The sequence below is a fragment of the Stigmatopora argus genome, chromosome 18, assembly GCF_051989625.1.
Source record: "Stigmatopora argus isolate UIUO_Sarg chromosome 18, RoL_Sarg_1.0, whole genome shotgun sequence".
Classification (NCBI taxonomy): domain Eukaryota; kingdom Metazoa; phylum Chordata; class Actinopteri; order Syngnathiformes; family Syngnathidae; genus Stigmatopora; species Stigmatopora argus.
In genome coordinates, this window is record NC_135404.1 from 10,167,992 (window position 1) to 10,186,348 (window position 18,357).

At 45.6% G+C, this 18,357-nt stretch overlaps 3 protein-coding genes across 4 annotated transcripts in view; all 3 read left to right on the forward strand.

Annotated features, from left to right (window-relative positions):
• scn4aa (sodium channel, voltage-gated, type IV, alpha, a) overlaps positions 1–8,114 on the forward strand; it is a 35,867-nt gene extending 27,753 nt beyond the window's left edge. Inside the window, exons 26-40 of the mRNA XM_077625724.1 lie at positions 124–362; positions 526–699; positions 768–1,124; positions 2,166–2,576; positions 2,650–2,691; positions 2,764–2,899; positions 3,021–3,175; positions 3,246–3,419; positions 3,483–3,605; positions 3,882–4,163; positions 4,244–4,297; positions 4,795–4,932; positions 5,010–5,114; positions 5,197–5,467; positions 5,533–8,114. Coding sequence (XP_077481850.1) covers positions 124–362; positions 526–699; positions 768–1,124; positions 2,166–2,576; positions 2,650–2,691; positions 2,764–2,899; positions 3,021–3,175; positions 3,246–3,419; positions 3,483–3,605; positions 3,882–4,163; positions 4,244–4,297; positions 4,795–4,932; positions 5,010–5,114; positions 5,197–5,467; positions 5,533–6,779 — 3,908 coding nt within the window. The 3' untranslated portion in view covers positions 6,780–8,114. The remainder of the gene's footprint in view (positions 1–123; positions 363–525; positions 700–767; positions 1,125–2,165; positions 2,577–2,649; positions 2,692–2,763; positions 2,900–3,020; positions 3,176–3,245; positions 3,420–3,482; positions 3,606–3,881; positions 4,164–4,243; positions 4,298–4,794; positions 4,933–5,009; positions 5,115–5,196; positions 5,468–5,532) is intronic.
• Positions 8,115–8,196: 82 nt separating this feature from the next.
• On the forward strand, positions 8,197–9,919 carry cd79b (CD79b molecule, immunoglobulin-associated beta). Its single transcript, XM_077625723.1, has 5 exons — positions 8,197–8,371; positions 8,718–9,026; positions 9,269–9,387; positions 9,522–9,575; positions 9,824–9,919. Exons 1-5 carry the CDS (start codon positions 8,320–8,322, stop codon positions 9,917–9,919), a joined length of 630 nt encoding a protein of 209 aa, XP_077481849.1. The 5' UTR covers positions 8,197–8,319.
• Positions 9,920–10,252: 333 nt separating this feature from the next.
• Positions 10,253–18,245, forward strand: plekhm1 (pleckstrin homology domain containing, family M (with RUN domain) member 1). 2 transcript variants are annotated; one of them, XM_077625212.1, is made up of 12 exons: positions 10,253–10,513; positions 11,305–11,391; positions 11,906–12,147; positions 12,535–13,128; positions 13,683–13,965; positions 14,039–14,183; positions 14,775–15,707; positions 16,243–16,388; positions 16,457–16,650; positions 16,720–16,783; positions 16,986–17,143; positions 17,522–18,245. In XM_077625212.1, the coding sequence occupies exons 2-12, from the start codon at positions 11,344–11,346 to the stop codon at positions 17,628–17,630; spliced, it is 2,916 nt and encodes a 971-aa protein (XP_077481338.1). In that variant the 5' UTR covers positions 10,253–10,513; positions 11,305–11,343; the 3' UTR covers positions 17,631–18,245. The 2 variants fall into 2 exon arrangements, with proteins under 2 accessions (XP_077481338.1, XP_077481337.1); XM_077625211.1 differs by having other exon boundaries at positions 10,253–10,472.
• The last annotated feature ends 112 nt before the right edge of the window (positions 18,246–18,357 follow it).

Genomic DNA, 18,357 nt, shown 5'->3' on the forward strand with positions numbered 1-18,357 from the left:
CTCTTCACAATTAAGTCAGCCCACAGCGACTGTAGAAAATAAGTTCACTTTTAAGATGGCCTTGCTTTTGCTGGCACCTTGACACAAGAAGCGTGTAAATTTGAAACATGTGACTGTGTCCAGAGTTGGAGGACGCTCAAAGGCCTTGTCCGCCGGGCTGGTACAAGTTTGCCAACATTTTCCTGAAGTGGAACTGCTGCAGCCCATGGATGGTCCTTAAAAAGTGGTTGTATGTGATTGTGATGGACCCCTTTTTTGACATGGCCATCACAATTTGCATCGTGCTCAACACGCTCTTCATGGCTATGGAACACTACCCCATGACCCCAGAGTTTGACCACATGCTGTCCGTGGGCAACCTGGTGAGTGGGAGACATTTTAGGAGCCGCTTGACGTAATGGGGTACTCCATCTGTCTCACACCTCTGCGTACTGAACGCAAGCCAAGAGTTCTTAACGTCACTTGTCACGTGCCATTTCGAATAGTCCTCTAAACCTATTGTGCTTAATTCTTTACATTTTTTAGGTTTTCACTGGGATCTTCACAGCTGAGATGGTCTTAAAGCTCATCGCGATGGATCCATATTACTACTTCCAAGTGGGATGGAACATTTTTGACAGCATTATTGTCACGCTCAGCTTGGCGGAACTGGGTCTGGCCAATGTCCAGGGACTGTCAGTGCTGCGTTCCTTCCGTCTGGTGAGCGCCTCTCACTCGCCCTTGGATCGAACGGACGCTGATCATTTCCGTTTGTCCTTCGGAGGTAGCTTCGCGTCTTCAAGCTGGCCAAGTCCTGGCCCACACTCAACATGCTGATTAAAATCATCGGGAATTCGGTGGGCGCCTTGGGCAATCTAACGCTGGTGCTGGCCATCATCGTTTTCATCTTCGCCGTGGTGGGCATGCAGCTGTTCGGCAAGAACTACAAGGACTGCGTGTGCAAGATCTCCGAAGACTGCGAGCTGCCGCGCTGGCACATGAACGACTTTTTCCATTCTTTCCTCATCGTCTTCCGAATCCTGTGCGGCGAGTGGATTGAGACCATGTGGGACTGCATGGAGGTCTCCGGCGCTGCCATGTGCCTGATCGTCTTCATGATGGTCATGGTCATTGGAAATCTTGTGGTGAGTCAAATAGATAGTTCGGAAAGTAGAAAAAAAACATTTTTACTTTTGCTTTTCCATTTTAGTTTTTTCTAAATGAAATAAATCAACTCTTTCAGAGACAATGCAGAGCTCTTCAAAAGTTGGCGCTTGAGGCCTTCAACCCTTTATAGAAAAACTGACTAATTTTACTCAGTAAAACACACCAGCAATTATAATTGTTGTTTATTTGAGCCCAGAGTGTCAGTGCCTTTGGGAAAGCGGATCTTGACGTTGGACTAAGTAACGTTCTCTTTTGGATTCCCTTAAAGCAAGATGACCGCAAATTGATGGGCAATATTTCATCGTGAGCACGCACAAAATTTCCTGGTAGGTTATTCATAGAAATGAAAAGGAAATGGCTCATCAGTGGGGAAGCTGAAAAGCGCCAACTGCCAAGTGCCAAAATTCTCCAGATGATCGCACCCCCTTGAGTCCATCCCGTAGGCCTCGAACTAGCGTGACCTCGCTACACATGCAAACCCCCCAAAACAAGGAAAATAACAACGGGTACACTTCTATTTAAATCCAACGACTTGAGAGCAAATGCTGCTTTTGACCTTGAGTATGTGTAAAGATCTAACTCCGGTCGGCGTACTGCCACCACGCCAACAAACGCCAACAGCTGCTGAGAGAGTGTGAAGGCGTAATCGGAGACGGCATATTCAGCTGTAATTGATGAGCGTTTCAGGTCGTGTGCTGATCATGTTGCTTAATCCAAGATTTGATACATGTTCGCATGAAGGGGAAGTACGGCGCTATGGAACAGAACGTGTTGAGCAAGCGTATTCAATTCAAGGTTAACTCATTGGCTACCAAACAGCAGGTCACAAGACGTCCCCTTCTTTCAAGCGTGACAGAATATTGTTCCATTGTGAGCAGTTGAACATTATAAAAAGTAGTTTATAGTAGTAGTAAGTTGAAGAGCTTAATATTATTCATCTCTAGGGGGCTACTAGTATTACACCGAAACGAGTATTAGTATGATACTGATACACCATTTCTTTTCCCTTTTCTGCTCAGGTGTTGAATCTCTTCCTGGCACTGCTGCTCAGTTCCTTCAGCGGCGACAACCTGTCCACAGCAGATGATGACGGCGAGCTGAACAACCTCCAGATCGCTGTCGGCAGGATCACGCGAGGCATCGACTGGCTCAAGTCGGCTGCCGCCGATGTGCCTCGAAGGATACTGGACCGAAAATTCAAGGCGACGGCGGACGCCAGCGCCGAGGTGGTGGAGATGAACGATTTGGACGCTGGCGGGGATGTCAAAAGAAACTCAAACTGTTTAGCTGGACGGACTTCAGGCGCCGTTTTGGAAGGAGAGCTTGCTCTCCACGTGCCCCTCGCGCAGGGAGAATCCGACTATGAAAACATGGACGACGAGGACTACGACTCGAATGTCTCCACGTGTGGAGATAACCCTCATGACAGCGTAAGACTGTCATAATCGCCACTGACCGAAGGGAAACGTACTACTACCTAATTGATACATTTACGTTCTCTAGAAAAGCTTAGAAGACGAGCTGGGTCATATAAAAGAAGTCAAAGTGAGTAGCTCTCTTCAGAAAATGAATGTTCTCTTGTGCTTTTGAAGAGACGCCTCTGCTTTTCCCGAGCAGCTGATGGGCGTGCCTTCTGATGACAACGACCCTTCGCTGTGCAGCACAGCGGACTATCAGCCGTCAAAGCCTGAACCGGTTGAAGAGGAGGAGGAAGAGCCGGAGCCAGTTGAACCAGAAGCCTGCTTCACTCAAAGTATGAAAATGGCGCCAGTTTGTGCTTTCTAGTGCTTTTGTGGGAATGCTTTGACTAAAGTCAATGCGCCCCACATAGAAAATGACTGCGCAAAACCTAACACAAGCTCCTTAACCGTCAGACTGTGTCCGGCGCTGGCCCTGCCTCACCGTGGACGTCAGCACAATCAGAGGAAAGCAATGGTGGACGCTTCGCAAGACCTGCTTTGCTATTGTTGAACACGACTGGTTTGAAACTTTCATCATCTTCATGATCCTGCTAAGCAGCGGCGCCCTGGTGAACGATTGGAACGGATACAAATTGTAGTTGTGGTAAAATATTCATTAAGTCTTGCGCTTTTGCGCAGGCTTTTGAAGATGTCTACCTCGAGCGGCGGAGAATCGTCAAAATCATCCTGGAGTACGCGGATAAAGTCTTCACCTTTGTCTTCGTCGTGGAAATGATCCTGAAATGGACGGCGTACGGCTTCAAGACATACTTCACTAACGCCTGGTGCTGGTTGGACTTTTTCATCGTCGACGTAAGTTCGGCCAAGTCACGTCGGGGTGGCTAGCGGCTTCCGAACTGTCCCCTCTCTCCGCAGATCTCTTTGATTAGTTTGGTGGCCAACTGGTTGGGTTTCTCCGAGCTGGGCCCCATCAAATCCCTCCGAACTCTCAGGGCACTAAGGCCTCTTCGCGCCCTCTCCAGATTTGAAGGCATGAGGGTAAGCGCCAGTCGAGATTGCGATGACGTTTGATGGCCGTTTTGGAATTAAACCCAAATTTTCAGTTCTCACAGTCTCACAAATGACAGTCAGCTTCAACTACCTTGACTAAACCATTGCATGTGTCATGGCTGTTTTGATGTGTGTCCCGTTTCTCCCAGCTTGCATGTTTTACGCCACGTGGGAGCCCAGCCAGGTAATAAGACAACCAATCTGATGTCAATAATCACTTGCAGCTGGGATCCTCACACCCAGAATTGAACTTTTTCCTACCAGGTGGTGGTCAACGCGCTGGTCGGCGCCATTCCATCTATCTTCAACGTGCTCCTGGTGTGCCTCATCTTCTGGCTCATCTTCAGCATCATGGGCGTCACCATGTTTGCCGGCAAGTTTTACCGCTGCATCAACACCACGACGGGGGAGCTCTTTCCTGTCGCTGAAATCAACAACCGCAGCGAGTGCCTGGCCCTGCAGGAGGACACGGGCGAGGCCCGCTGGGTCAATGTCAAGGTCAACTACGACAATGTGGGGCAGGGATACTTGTCGCTGCTTCAAGTGGTAGGTTGGCTTTGACTCTCAACTTGACTTGCCTTCATTCAAAAAGAATCTGACAAAATCATTCTCTGATACCTTTTCAGGCAACTTTTAAAGGTTGGATGGACATCATGTATGCTGCCGTCGACTCGAGAGAGGTACACATTCTCATGCGTGACCGGACGTTTCGTCAAAAGACGTTTGGTCCCCGGACGTTTGGTCCCCGGACGTTTGGTCGACCGGACGTTTGGTAGAACGGAGGTTTGGTAGAACAGACGTTTGGTAGAACGGACGTTTGGTCGCCGGGTTCGCTCGCTGTCAAATTATGACAGAGAGTTTACTGTTGATATTTTGATATTAGATATTTAGATATTAAACTCTCTCTCTCTCATGATTATAATTTTGAGAGCTGGTTTCAACAGTAACAACCCGGCAACCAAACGTCTGTTCTACCAAACGTCCGTTCTACCAAACGTCCGTTCTACCAAACGTCCGTTCGACCAAACGTCCGGTTGACCAAACGTCTTTCGACCAAACGTCCGAGTACCATTTTCATGTCCACAACGATCCTCTTAATTCACCCCAGTTTGGACTAGAGTCGGTGAAAATTTCATGTCATGGATTCTTCTTATGAACAAAATGCATTTCATGTCAGGTGGAAGAGCAGCCGTCCTACGAGATCAACCTGTATATGTACATCTACTTTGTCATCTTCATTATTTTCGGCTCCTTCTTCACGCTCAACCTCTTCATCGGCGTTATCATTGACAACTTCAACCAGCAGAAGAAAAAGATGAGTGTTCTCGCATGATCTTTAGTCATATTTGCATGGTGAAATGCAGTAGATGATATAGATATTTGCCACTGCACTTGGGAGACAAGGACATCTTCATGACAGAAGAGCAGAAGAAGTACTACGAAGCCATGAAAAAACTCGGTTCCAAGAAGCCGCAGAAGCCAATTCCGCGTCCCACGGTAAAATCCTTGTATGATTACTATTTAGAAATTAGACTTTGAAGGGGACATGCAATGTGAAAAAGGATTGTAAACGTTGCAGAACTTCTTCCAAGGACTGGTGTTTGACTTCATCAGCCAGCAGTTCTTTGACATCTTCATCATGGTGCTCATCTGCCTCAACATGGTGACCATGATGGTGGAGACGGACAACCAGAGCGCCGAAAAGGAGGACTTCCTTTTCAAAGTCAACCTGGCCTTTATAGTGGTTTTCACCACGGAGTGCTTGCTGAAACTCTTTGCTCTGCGCCAGTACTTTTTCACCAACGGCTGGAACATATTCGACTTCATCGTGGTCATCCTCTCCATCGCCGGTGAGTGATGGCGACCAGGTCACCGTGCCAGTTTCCCCTCACCTCTCCAACGTCTTTTTCAACAGGCACGATGCTGTCCGACGTGATCGAGAAGTACTTTGTGTCGCCGACCCTCTTCCGCGTGATCCGCCTGGCCAGGATTGGTCGCATTCTGCGTCTCATCAAAGGCGCCAAAGGCATCCGGACGCTCCTCTTCGCCCTGATGATGTCGCTGCCCGCCCTCTTCAACATCGGTTTGCTCCTCTTCCTCATCATGTTCATCTTCTCCATTTTCGGCATGTCCAACTTCGCCTACGTCAAAAAGGAGGCGGGCGTCGACGACATCTTCAACTTCGAGACGTTTGGCGGGAGCATCATTTGCCTCTTCCAGATCACCACGTCGGCCGGCTGGGACGGGCTCCTTCTCCCGATGCTCAACAGGGAGCCCCCCGACTGCGACCCCGACTTTGAGAACCCTGGCACGGACGTCCGAGGCAACTGCGGCAGTCCGGGTTTGGGCATGGTGTTCTTCACCAGCTACATCATCATTTCCTTCCTGGTCGTGGTCAACATGTACATCGCCATCATTTTGGAGAACTTCAACGTGGCGCAGGAGGAAAGCGGCGACGCGCTGTGCGAGGAGGACTTTGAGATGTTCAACGAAACGTGGGAGAAGTTCGACAAGGACGGCACCATGTTCATCGAGTACGCCCGCCTCTCGGATTTTTGCGACGCGCTACAGGAACCGTTGAGGGTCGCTAAGCCCAACCGCCTTCGCCTGATCCAAATGGACCTTCCGCTGGTCATCGGCGACCGCATCCACTGCTTGGACGTCTTGATGGCCGTCATCGAGATGGTCCTGGGAGACACTTTGGAAATGGCGGCCATGCGGGAGAGCATTAAGACCAAGTTCCTTCAGAGCAACCCGACCTCGGACTCTTTCGCGCCTATCACCACCACCGTACGCCACAAGGAGGAGGAACGCGCCGCCCTCGTCATCCAGCGGGCCTATCGGCGCCACCTGCTGCGACGCGGACTGCGCCACGCTGCCTTCCTGCATCGAGCCAAAAAGGGGGTGGCGCAGGATCAGGACACAGCGGAGAGGGAGGGACTCATTGCACGCAAAATGGAAGATCTATATGGAAAGTACTCCAACTTCGCCAAGGACAAAACATGGAAAAATTCGGCGGCACCAGGAACACAACGTGGTCCTGCCGCTTCTGTCGTACATTTACCTGCGGAAATCACTAAAGAGGTGGTACTTCATTCTGCACCTCAACCGAATCGAGGCCTTGGCGGTCTCCGGAAAAAACTCAAAGAATCGCATTTCTAACCAAAGCCAGTTTTTTACTCAGTAACTTTGCAGGATCTAGGGCTGCATTTGTTTCAACTGCATTTTGTCGACACTTTTACCCAATCAAAAGAGCTAAATCCTTCAAGGAAGGGAAAGACAGCACATTTATCATGTGAATCTTGTTTAACAATAACCACAGACTTTAATTTTGCTTATGTGGAATAGAATGGTGTTTTGCACGATACCATTTTTTGGCCTCACAATTTTTATTCTCTTTATTTTGTGCCCTGATTAACATCAACATAATAGGTTAATAAGTATTTCTTATCCTGTTTTCCATTATTTCGGTGGGGTTATTATCGGGCAATACAGATACTATACCGAAACCTAAGTCTTTTAATACTAAATTCTTGCATACTCACTTGATGTAAAGTAAATTGACATCTATTAGCGAATAAATAATTGGTGGGAGGGTGCATCCTGACCAGGGGAAGAGGAAATTGATTTTTTTAACCTCATTAACAGCGCTAGACTTCCAATCAAGTCAATTTTGGTCATTCATAAAATGTGTTGTCTTTCCCTCTAAAACACTTTATGATGTACGCAAGAAGGATCCATGTTGCTGCTCATTAGCGGTGGCTAACATTTAGCAAGACCCACTTGAATATTGCACTGTTGCACGTTTATTTTTAGGCCCTCCAGGTCCAATTGCAGCCAATGAGGATGATGGACGTCTAAAAGAGAACATCAATCAACGTGCATGATGGATAGATGTTTTTGTCCATTTCCCGTTGTCGTGCCAGGAGACCTTAAAAGGGCAGCACTCATGTTTACATGTCCATATGATATTAATAATTTTATTAATAGTTCGACTCATCAAGTCGCTTTTGGCTTCACGTGGACGCTGTTGCGGCTTTCTGAGGGTCGTTTTACTTTGTCTTAATTGAAAATGTCTTACTTTCAATATTATTGACATACACAGACATTGTTGTGTCCATGCTTGGGTGTGTGTATAGTTTCTATGTAATATGCCATTAAGAAAAACACACACATAAATAATGTAGTGTTTAGTAAAGGGAATTCATTCGGCTCCCAAACAGCTCCTCGGGATATTTTTTGTTTGTTGCTTTAATCACTATTTTACCAAAAATGATGTAACATTATGCACAAAAAGAAATAATAAATAATTTTTAAAAAAGTACTACACTACTAGATTATAATACCCTTTATTTTTTCACTCTACAGTAAACTTTAACATGCAATTTAACATTTGTTTCTTATTAATAGCTTCTGAACCGTGGCATATTTAAAAATTGGCAATAAGTACTTGTAACATAACTGTTCTTTTTTGTTACAAATAAAACGTTAAGTATATGTACTGATCTGGCCTGTTTTTAAATAAGTAATGTGACAAGTTGCCTGTAATGATAATAATAATTCGTTTAGGCGTGCCGCCCTCTTATTTGCATCCTCACAAGGGAAACGGTGACTGTTCTCCTCCACTGCATGTCAACAAATTTTCCTCCAGAGATATCAGCATTTCTATTCATTTTTTTTTCAGTACTTGTATCGTCGCATCATGCGCTGGTTTCTATTTGGATTTTGTGCTCTGGTTATAATCAACGTGCCAGGTAAATAAGTATTTCTTACCTTTTTTGTGTGTTATTTGGGGGTTTGCTTGATTTCCTGGACATCTGGAGGAAAGGGGAAGTTAGTCTTGATAGTCACCTTATTATAGCTATTGTTTCAAATATATACTTTAGCTCAGTTACACTGTATGTATACAGAAAGTGTATATAAATATGAACGGTATAACGCAATAGATGGCAAAATATTCATTTAAATGTCTAACTTGTAGTAAGATGGAGGCTAATTTTATACAGTAAAAAGCTTCCCTGTTTAAAAATGCAATATCGAACTGCAGGAATATACGGCAAGTACTGGCTCCTAACTTCTATTTTGCTTTTCTCAACTTAGCTGCTCTGGGCCGCCAGTTCTCCATCGCTCAGAAGCCGCGCTTCTACGGCGTGCGACCCAACCGGTTTGTCACCATCTATTGCGCATCCTCCCACCAGCACCTCCCAGCAAAGGTGTGCTGGTTCAAGGCCACCCGCTATGACCAGGACGCCGCTCAAAGGCAGCCCCTGAAAGACGCCATGACTCGCGACAAGGACTTCACGGTCAATGCCTTCCTCATCCTGCACGATTTGACCCTGGAGGACAGTGGCATCTACTTCTGCCGCATCAATGACACGTGGGGATCAGGCACTCAGCTGCAAGTTGCCAGTAGGTTCAACGCCATAATGCATACCTTTCAACCTCGGCCAATTGCTCCCCTTATTAATGATTGCAATTCCCCTTATTCAGCGATAAAAAACAATATACAAATGCAACGCGGCACATGTTTACTCACAGGGCACACATAAAAGCTTCTTTTCATTTCTACTTTGCACAAAGATGTCAAAAGTTTAAATGGAATTGATCTTATATTTAATTTTAAAAATTCACATTTCAATTTCTTGCAACAGGGCTTGTCAACAGAGCACAGGCACTGCGTCGAAGCAACATGAAAGACGCCCTAATAGTCCTGGAGGGTCTGATGCTGGCCGCCATTGTGACACTTTTGCTTCAACGCCATCGTAAAATGGTGAGAAGTCAAAGAAACTGAGCGCTTTGCACATTTAGCTTTAGTTCGTCGTCACATGAAATCATTTAGGGCCATCCCAAAAAAAGTCAGCCATCTTAATTTGGCTTTCTGTCACATTCATTCTTGTTTTCTAGGTCCTAAGAAGAGAGCGCATCTACGAGGAGCCCAAAATAGAGCACATCTACGAGGTGAGTTTAACCAGGTTTTGATGATTTTTTTGATGAAAAGTTATGTGGTCAGCCGAGATCAGCTCCAGCACCCCGGGGCCCTGACCAGCATAAGCGGTGGTGAAGTGAACTTAATGATTTTTTTGATGAAAAGTTATGTGGTCAGCCGAGATCAGCTCCAGCACCCCGGGGCCCTGACCAGCATAAGCGGTGGTGAAGTGAATTTATATGGTGGACAACTTCCAATGTGCACGCGTGTGTCTGCACAGGGATTGACCATCGAAGGATACGGACGGGGGGACTTGTACGAGGAGCTGTCTGTGTACGCCGAGGTCGAGGACGGTGTCGAGGCACCGTGGGAGTGACCGATAATTCTGTCTTCTAAAAGTGATTCAATAAAAACGAAAGACCTTTGGAAGCACGAGAGTTTACAAACCTCCAAATTCAGTGAATGCACCATTGCTCACTTGTGTCGTGTCCCTGACACTGTGTTGCCTTTGTGTACACTTGTAACTATCAATTTAAACTTCAAACAAAAGCTATGTATTTTGACAAACGATGATAATATTCGTGATTTAGCTATGAGATTACATGCACTATCACTGATTATGAAATACAATGATTTCAAACTGAATTTTAAATGTTGGTGTTTTCCAATTAGAATAACGCTGATAGGAAAACATCCCACAGTCTTTAAACACATCTCTTTCCAGTGAGGCGGAGATTCGCCGTTCCCCTGTACACTACGTTCCCGTTTTGGTAAACAAACCGTCTGGCATTCGCATTCATTTTATTGTTGTTTAGAAGTGTTTGAGGACGGAACGATGGCAGAAACTGGGAGAGACTGACTCAACCAAGCTTGCTTTCCCCCCCGATTGACATTTCAGCTGCAAGATGGAAAGTCAACTCTGCATCTCGGTGAGGACACGGCTAAGCTAGCTGTGACATGTAGCTGCTCGGTTAGTGTACAAGATCAAATTTTAAGTTTAACCTTACTGGATTTTCTTTAAATGTGAATTTTTAGTTTACCAAACCCTCTCTTGGAGTTTAAATACTTTCGTGGGTTGTCAGTGACTAAGAATTGTTAATGTTTTTATTGACATTGCAGGAAGTAGACGAAAACTTAGCTCAACGAGTTACTTGGGGGTGTAGAAACATTTAGTAAACTATTTTTAAACATCGCTGCGGTGTTTTTATCTAGATTGAATTATATCGAATTGTAATTTAGACTCTTCTTCGGGGATTTCATCAGCGTCACATGACCCAGAGTGCTCATCAGCCAACAAACACGCACACACATACACACGACCCCCGCCCCGCCCCCCAATGTACAAATATATAATAATAATGCCTCATCTTGAAAAAGGTTGGAATCAAATCTATAGATCTGTATTAAATCTTTGCAAACAATGTTCTATTTGTAGTGTTAGGCTAAGACCCAGAGGCGGTCCTGGCTAATTTTGCGCCCTATTCTACATCTAAACAGTAAAATGTGCTGTTTTTGAAGAATTGCCCCGTCCCACTGATACTTTTTAAATGCAGATTTAGTTTCTATTACCCCTATTTTTGGCTGTTATTTAACCATATTTGCCAAGGTAAAATTACACTGGGAAATATATGAGTGGCTCACTCAGTGGCAAGACACCAGTGAGGAAGGAGAAGCTATAAATTTGTCTATCACATGCCAAACATGTTTTTCCACCACTGGAGTTACTTAGTCTTAAATTTTATGTTATGTTATTTTTTTCAGCTCGCCATGGGTGTATAGAAAAAACACTCGATCGGTGCCATGTTAGCCACACAATCGGCAGATGCACATCATGAATCTGTCAAACAGGTAAGTGTGGTAATATTTTAAGTGCTAGCCAAATTGTCCTGTCTTGAATCAAAATATCAACTGTATTTTGCCAGTTTTGCTCCTTTATCAACCAGTGCAATTTGTTTTTCTTAAAGGTTGTATTGATTCTTGGCAGTAGCATATGAACGACCCATTGGGATGGACAATAGGGTGATACATCACCGTATAGATTTATTCTTTTAAGACTAGCTCTAACGGCATGTTGAAAATTTTTGCGAGTGACATCAACGTCAGGGTTGTCTTTTACCGCATTGAGCACATGTTGATGTTCATGTGACGGTGGTCATTAGTTATGGTATTGCATAACAAGCACGTAGCCATTGATCTTTTTACCAAGTGCTGAGCAGCACTTTTCACCACTCGAGACTTTGCCACGTGCATCTCATCTTTAAGACATTCGTCAGTTTACCAAAAGGGAAACATGAGTTTTTCCTTGCCCAAAATTAAAAAAGGAAGCAGTTGTCGAATTTCTTTCCGTCTCACTGTGGCACAGATCAAGGAGAAGCTGGCGCAGTCGCTCAAAAGCCTGCAAAGGCGCTACGTGACGTCGGACGCGGTGGTCACCAGCGAGGACGGCGACGCTAACGTCCTTTGCTGCGCGCTGGAGGCCATCTTTATCCATGGTATCAAAGGCAAGCACATCCGCTGGGAGGCCGGGGTCCGTGGCAGGAAGGGCGATCGCAGACCCGCCCCGCAACCCTTCTTCTGGACCCTCCTCAAGACCGTCACTCACCGGTCCGTCCCACGCCGAGCATATTTGCTTTCTGGTATTCTGCAACAGAAATTGGAAGCATTTTTGATAATTGTTCACCATTTAGAGATCTTGTTTTGTTAACATTGTCCATGTTTTGAAGAAATATAATAAGTACGCATATTATTTAAGTTCATAAACAATTTGTCGAGGAATTCTAAAATTATTTTGTGTTCTAATAACACTTAAAAAAGTTTTACAAAAAGCTGGAGTCTTGAATGACTGTTTTAACAAATTAAGTAAATCAAAATGTTCACATTATTTTAATCCTTGTGAATTTTAGTCTGGATTTTATGGATGCTTTTTTTTCTAGAGATAACGTATTTTATATCATTAAAAAAACATTGATTTGTTTTCTCTGCATTACGTAGCGACGTCATCACAGAGCTGGAAAAGATCAACTTTGTGGGCACCGACGTGGGACGGTGTCGCGCCTGGCTTCGTCTGGCCCTCAACCACGGCTTGCTGGAGTGCTACCTCCTGTCGCTGTTCCGTGAGAGCACCGAGCTGCGGGCTCACTATCAACCCGCCGCCCTGCTGCTCAACGGCGAGGAGCGGGAGGTACTGCTCAGCTACCTACAGGGCCTGTCTTCGCTTACCTTCAACCTCTCGTACAAGTCAGCCGTCCTCAACCAGTGGACCAACACGCCGCTCAGCCTCGCCGGGCTGTGCTCCGCCTCCCCATCTGACAGTCTGGACCCACACGCTAATGGTGGCGTAAACCAGCCCTCGTATAAAGACTCGTGGGATACGGCATCGCAGTCGTCTGGGTCTTTGGAGGCGATGCCGGCACCCGGCGGGTCCGCTGCGTGCACCCTAGCCATGAACTCATCCACTCTTAGCCTGGAAACCACAGGCTCTCCCCAGCTCTCCTCAAGCTCAGACAGTGTACTCCAGGGGCAAGACCTCCGCAGTCCTGCGGGGGAGAAGTGGTCCAACTGTGACATCAGGGTGCCACTCAATGGGTAAGAATGTTATTTACCAAAGTAGGTTTTAGGGCACATGTGTCAAAGTGGTGGCCCGGGGGCCAAATCTGGCCTGCCGCATCATTTTGTGTGGCCCGGGAAAGTAAATCATGAGTGCTGACTTTCTGTTTTAGGATCAAATTGAAATGAAGAGTATAGATGTATATTCAATTTCCTGATTTTCCCCCTTTTAAATCAATAATTGTAATTTTTTAATCAATTTTTTTCTGTGTTTTTAGTTCAAAAATCATTTCAAAAAAAGCTAAAATTAACATTGTCTTAGATCGATTAAAAACTGAATATTCAGGGCTTTTAATCCAGTTCTTTTAATCCATTTATTAAATAAAAATCTAAATATTATATTTAAAATGGTCCGGCCCACACGAAATCGAGTTGACGTTAACGCGGCCCGTGTACCAACCCGAGTCTGACACCCTTGTTTTAGGGCAAAAATATTTATTTGATATTGGAAATCATATATTTTTTGCATATACGAGTCGAGTCAGATCAGGAACAACCTTAAAAGTATGGATTTGTGCATTTGTCTCAATCAGCTTGCCACCCAAGCTCCGGGAAAACAGCAGCTCCAGTCAAGATTCTTTGCGCGAATCCTCCTTCGTCTCCAGTGCCGCCGCGGATCACTCCTCCGACAGCGACCAGCCCCCCAGTGCTGCTCTCTCTGACACTGAACCTCCGCCAGCCACTGACCCACCATCGCCCCACCAGAACCACGTTGACTGTTCGCTTCCAGCTGTACCGGAGAAAACAGGGATAGACTATGAAGACAAAGGAGCTAAAAGTGTCCTGACCACCAAGTTGTCGTCAGAATCCCACATTGTAAGCAACAAGTGTGTCCAAAATAAAAAAAAAATGGTTCTTAATGATTATAATGCTATGTATTGCATTTTAGCGGTCTTGGATCTCTGAGGAAGACATCTACAAGCCCCGACTGCACGAGGAGTCGGACCACGAGGATCAGCCCACGGCCCCGGTTACTCCTGGGACTGTGACAGATTTGCAGTCGCCGCCCAGTGTTGTGCATCGGCGACAAATCGGTAACTAATCTGCATTTTAGTGATAATATTTAGACTGGCTTCATTATTGATCGTGTGCGGTCGATTGGTCGCCGGTCGATTGGTCGCCGGTCTTTTGGTCGCGGTCTTTTGGTCGCCCCGACTGCGACAACGGGCGACCAAAAGACCGGCGACAAAACAAGGTAAAACAACACGGTCTACGCATCAATAAAAGCCAACAATGGCCCTGTGCAGTTTCACTGAGCCGACGTGCGAGTGTATAAGAGTTTGTATGTACATGCGTTGTCCCTTTAAGAAGCGACGTCAGTCAGGGTCTTAACAAGTTCTCCAACAAAAAACAATAAAAGTCCGGGAAATTTGGAGCTTTTCTTTAGCCTAATAATTACTAGGACATTAAGTGTGACTAAATAGTAATTTGCAGTTTGTATTTAGGGAATTTGAGCAACGATTTAAAAGGTAATTATCAATAACCTTCCGGGCGACCAAAAGACCGGTGACCAATCGACCGTGTACCATTATTGATACGCCAGCCCGAGTAGTTAGATGTTGGTCATTTATTGGGCATTTTATCTTTCTATTTTATTCATGTTCAATTTTGTTCATTTTTTCTAGGCCTCTCGAACCCCTTTCGAGGCTTGCTGAAACTCGGCCACCTGGAGCGTCGCGGCGCCATGGGGATGTGGCGGGACCACTACTGCGAGCTCTCACCCTTGGAATTCCGCCTCTACCTGAACGCCAAAGAGCGCACGTCCTGCGACAGCTGCTCCCTGCTGCGATGCGAAGACGCTCGCCTCAACTCGTCCGACGGCCGCTTCGAACTGGCCTTCCCCGGCAAGCGACTGCATCTTCGCGCCGCCAATCACGACGAGGCGGAGGACTGGGTGGACCGCATTGCGGAGGCGGTCAACAAGTGCCGGCCCGTGTCCCGCGTAGAAGAACCGTGGGAGATTCTGGAGGCTCCAGGTGAGAACTCCTTCGACGACAGCCATGTTTCTTTACCGTGCTCGGCGTCGGGCAGCCCCGAGCAAGGTTCTTCGCCGTCTCACCAATGCGACTGGACTCGCGTAGCCAACTCGGAGAGGGACGCCATCAAGGAAGCAGTACTGTATTGTTGCTCGGATGCCGACGCTCGCTCGTGGACGCCTCTGGTCTTCTCGCTCTCTCTCGAAGCCTTGAAAGGCTTTCGGGTACAAGACGGAAGCAAGGCACTGCGACTGACGTTCCCCATCCAGGATGTGCGAGATGTGGTTCCGGATGTCACGTTGGGCGGGGCCAATTTTTTTAAACTCCTGACACTGAGGGAGACCTTGCGGTTGCGAGCGGAGAGTGCGGAGGAGGCGTGCTCCTGGAGGTCGCTGATCCGAGGCGCTCTGGACTCCTACTTGGAGAGCGGTGAAGAGGAGGAGGAGGCGGCTGGCCAGAAAGGAGGCGGGAACCTGTACCGACTCGTTCAGCACAGACTCAAAGAAGATGGAGTGCTTCTGGTACATCTTTGCACAGTGCCATCCCAGAAGGGACTGGACACGCAGAATTTTAAATGTGCAGGTATTGTGCCGTTCATTTTAAAAGAAGGGGTTTTATTTTATTTTTATTTTATTTTTTTATTTAAATTACGACATTGGTAAAATTAAATCTTACAGATGAAACAGCACGTAACCTTAAGACTATACCGGTGTATAATAATTTCAGATTAGTTTTATTTTTTTTATTCAAAAAGCTTAAAGGCAACTAATTAAAGTACTGTTTATAATTAAAAACATTTAAAATCATAACTTAATCTCTTTGGTATAAAAGTAGGAGTCTACTAAATTATTTTTTGGTTTGACCAATGTAATTATACTACATAAGTAGATAGCTAGCAAGTATATCATTAACCCCCACAAAGGTTATACTAGTGTTAAAAAAATTAAAAAAATCAAATATCCTTTTATCTGGGCTTGTTTGACCATTCATGTCTATGACATGAAGAAAAGGGTTAAAAAACGGTTCACAATAAACCTCTGCTGACGACAGTTTAAATGTAGCTCCTCCCCAACATGCAAAACTGGCATGCATCCATCTTACATTGAGTTTTGCCTAGGCTGCCCCCAGCTGATCGGCCCGTCGCTGGGACGAGCCCGCCTGTGTGAGTTCTCCGGCCAGTACTACTGCCATTCCTGTCACTGCGGCGACACCACCGTCATACCTTCACGCATGCTGCACAACTGGGACCTCAATAAACGCCAGGTGGGTGTGTGCTGGAATCCTGCATTTTAAACTCAGCTACATTAACGCCCCTATGTGTCTGTGTCCAGGTGTCGAAAAAGGCGCTTTGGTTGCTGGCTCAGGTGGAGCAGGAACCTCTACTGAACCTGGAGCTGCTCAATCCCGATTTAGCAACACACTGCGAGTCCATGGCGCTCGTGCACAACCTGCGCCGTAGGCTGCGGCTCCTGGGCGACTATCTTGTCACCTGCCGCAGCAGTGCTTGCAAAATGCTCCAAGCCAGGTCCGTGTTTCATTGTCTCGCCTTTTCCTGTAAAAAAGATAACGGTCATTGACTATACATCCTTGCTAGGATGAAGCAGCGAACGTACCCGCTGGAATCCAGCAGCCTGTACAGCGTGAGGGATCTGCGGGAGGTACGTACGACTTTATCACTCCACTGGAAAGTTTTACCCACAGAGATGGGAGGACTGGTGTCATGGAACTGAACTCGAGTCAGACTTGATTTGCCAACTTAGGACTTGATAAATCTTCCACTTGATTTTAGACATGAACAACATGAATTGTTAGTGTTGCCATTTGCAATGTTGACATTTTAAAATGAGCTGTGTTCTCTAGATTGCTGAGGAGCAACACGCCCTGTACCTGGTGTCGCTGTGCCAGTTCGCCACCAGCCACGTGTTCAGCTGCGACCTGTGCACGCAGCGCGGCTTCAACTGTCAGATGTGCCATAGCGACGACATCATCTTCCCCTTTCAGTTCGACAGCACGGTCAGGTAAGCGTTCTCTCATTCCCATTCCAGGTTTTGAGGCATGAACAGAGAAGGTGCTTTGTCTAAATGCACTCTTTCTGAAGGGTACTACACAGTCACCTCTAGAGCCAGCCCGTGTTGAAATGTTGGATTTTTTTTTACAAATTCTTACAGTGGAGGAGGAGCATTGTGATTGAGAATTTTGTAAACTTAAGAGGCCCCTAAAATGAACCACTTTTGCTCTGACGAGAAATTGTTGCTGTAAAATTTCCAGAATTCTCTGCTTTGTTTAAAAAAATCCAGGCAATGAACATGTTAAGGTGCAGGGAAACTGTTTTTAGTGATGAAAAACAGGTATTAATTCTATGATAGGTTAAACTTTGTAAACTTTGTGTGCCTCAGGTGCAAGGAGTGCAAAGCAGTTTTCCATCGGACCTGCATGTCGCAAGGTAGCTGCTGTCCTCGTTGTTTGCGGATGAAGAAGTACCTGGAGAGGGACCTGCAAGACTGATGGAGGCCAGCAGTGGGCACTCTTTTCCCTCCTCTGGTAGAGTGCTAAGAATAATGTAATATCAAGTGCAATTATCAATATAAGTGAATCAGAGAGGTGGACTGATCCTAATTTATTGATCTGCCTTGCCACGGTATAATTATTATGAGAACTATTAGCTTTTTTTTTGCTCAATTAGGCTTATATGAGGAGTTGAGAGATTTACATGCACAAAGCATAACACATGTTCCAAGGTGCCTTAAGATTTTTTTTTTCAAAATTATGCAGTGCCAGCTGCATTTATGAATTGCCTTTTTGGGGGTAAATCACCTTTGCACTGAGCTTTAAGTATTGATTTATTTAATCTCTAGCAAGCGTAAAGCTGCAGTTTTTGTTTTGTTTTGTTTTCACATGTAATTCACAAACAGTCAAATAAACCTCTTCTGTGTCACATTCTATTCTTGTGAATAGCAAATATTTCCCAGAAGTAGGCAAAATAGCCAAAGTTGATGTGTGATTTTTTTGAATATATGTTTGTGTTAACTTCTTGGTTTATGGATTAATTGTTCAGTTTAATGGAGAAAAGCAGGCCACGAAAATGCAATAAATCTATTACAGTACGTGTGCTATCATAAATGCTGAATTGGATTGGATAACTTTATTCATCCCGTATTTGGGAAATTTCATTGTGACAGTAGCAAGACGTTGAGAATGCAGATACAGGAAAAGGATAGTTTTAAGCATAGCA

Coding starts and splice junctions, on each gene's coding strand:
- cd79b (XM_077625723.1), top strand. CDS start 8,320: ATGCGCTGGTTTCTATTTGGATTTTGTGCTCTGGTTATAATCAACGTG. Junction 9,027..9,268: donor CACTCAGCTGCAAGTTGCCA/GTAGGTTCAACG, acceptor TTCTTGCAACAG/GGCTTGTCAACAGAGCACAG. Junction 9,388..9,521: donor TTCAACGCCATCGTAAAATG/GTGAGAAGTCAA, acceptor CTTGTTTTCTAG/GTCCTAAGAAGAGAGCGCAT.
- plekhm1 (XM_077625212.1), top strand. CDS start 11,344: ATGTTAGCCACACAATCGGCAGATGCACATCATGAATCTGTCAAACAG. Junction 13,966..14,038: donor TGTCGTCAGAATCCCACATT/GTAAGCAACAAG, acceptor ATTGCATTTTAG/CGGTCTTGGATCTCTGAGGA. Junction 15,708..16,242: donor GCAGAATTTTAAATGTGCAG/GTATTGTGCCGT, acceptor AGTTTTGCCTAG/GCTGCCCCCAGCTGATCGGC.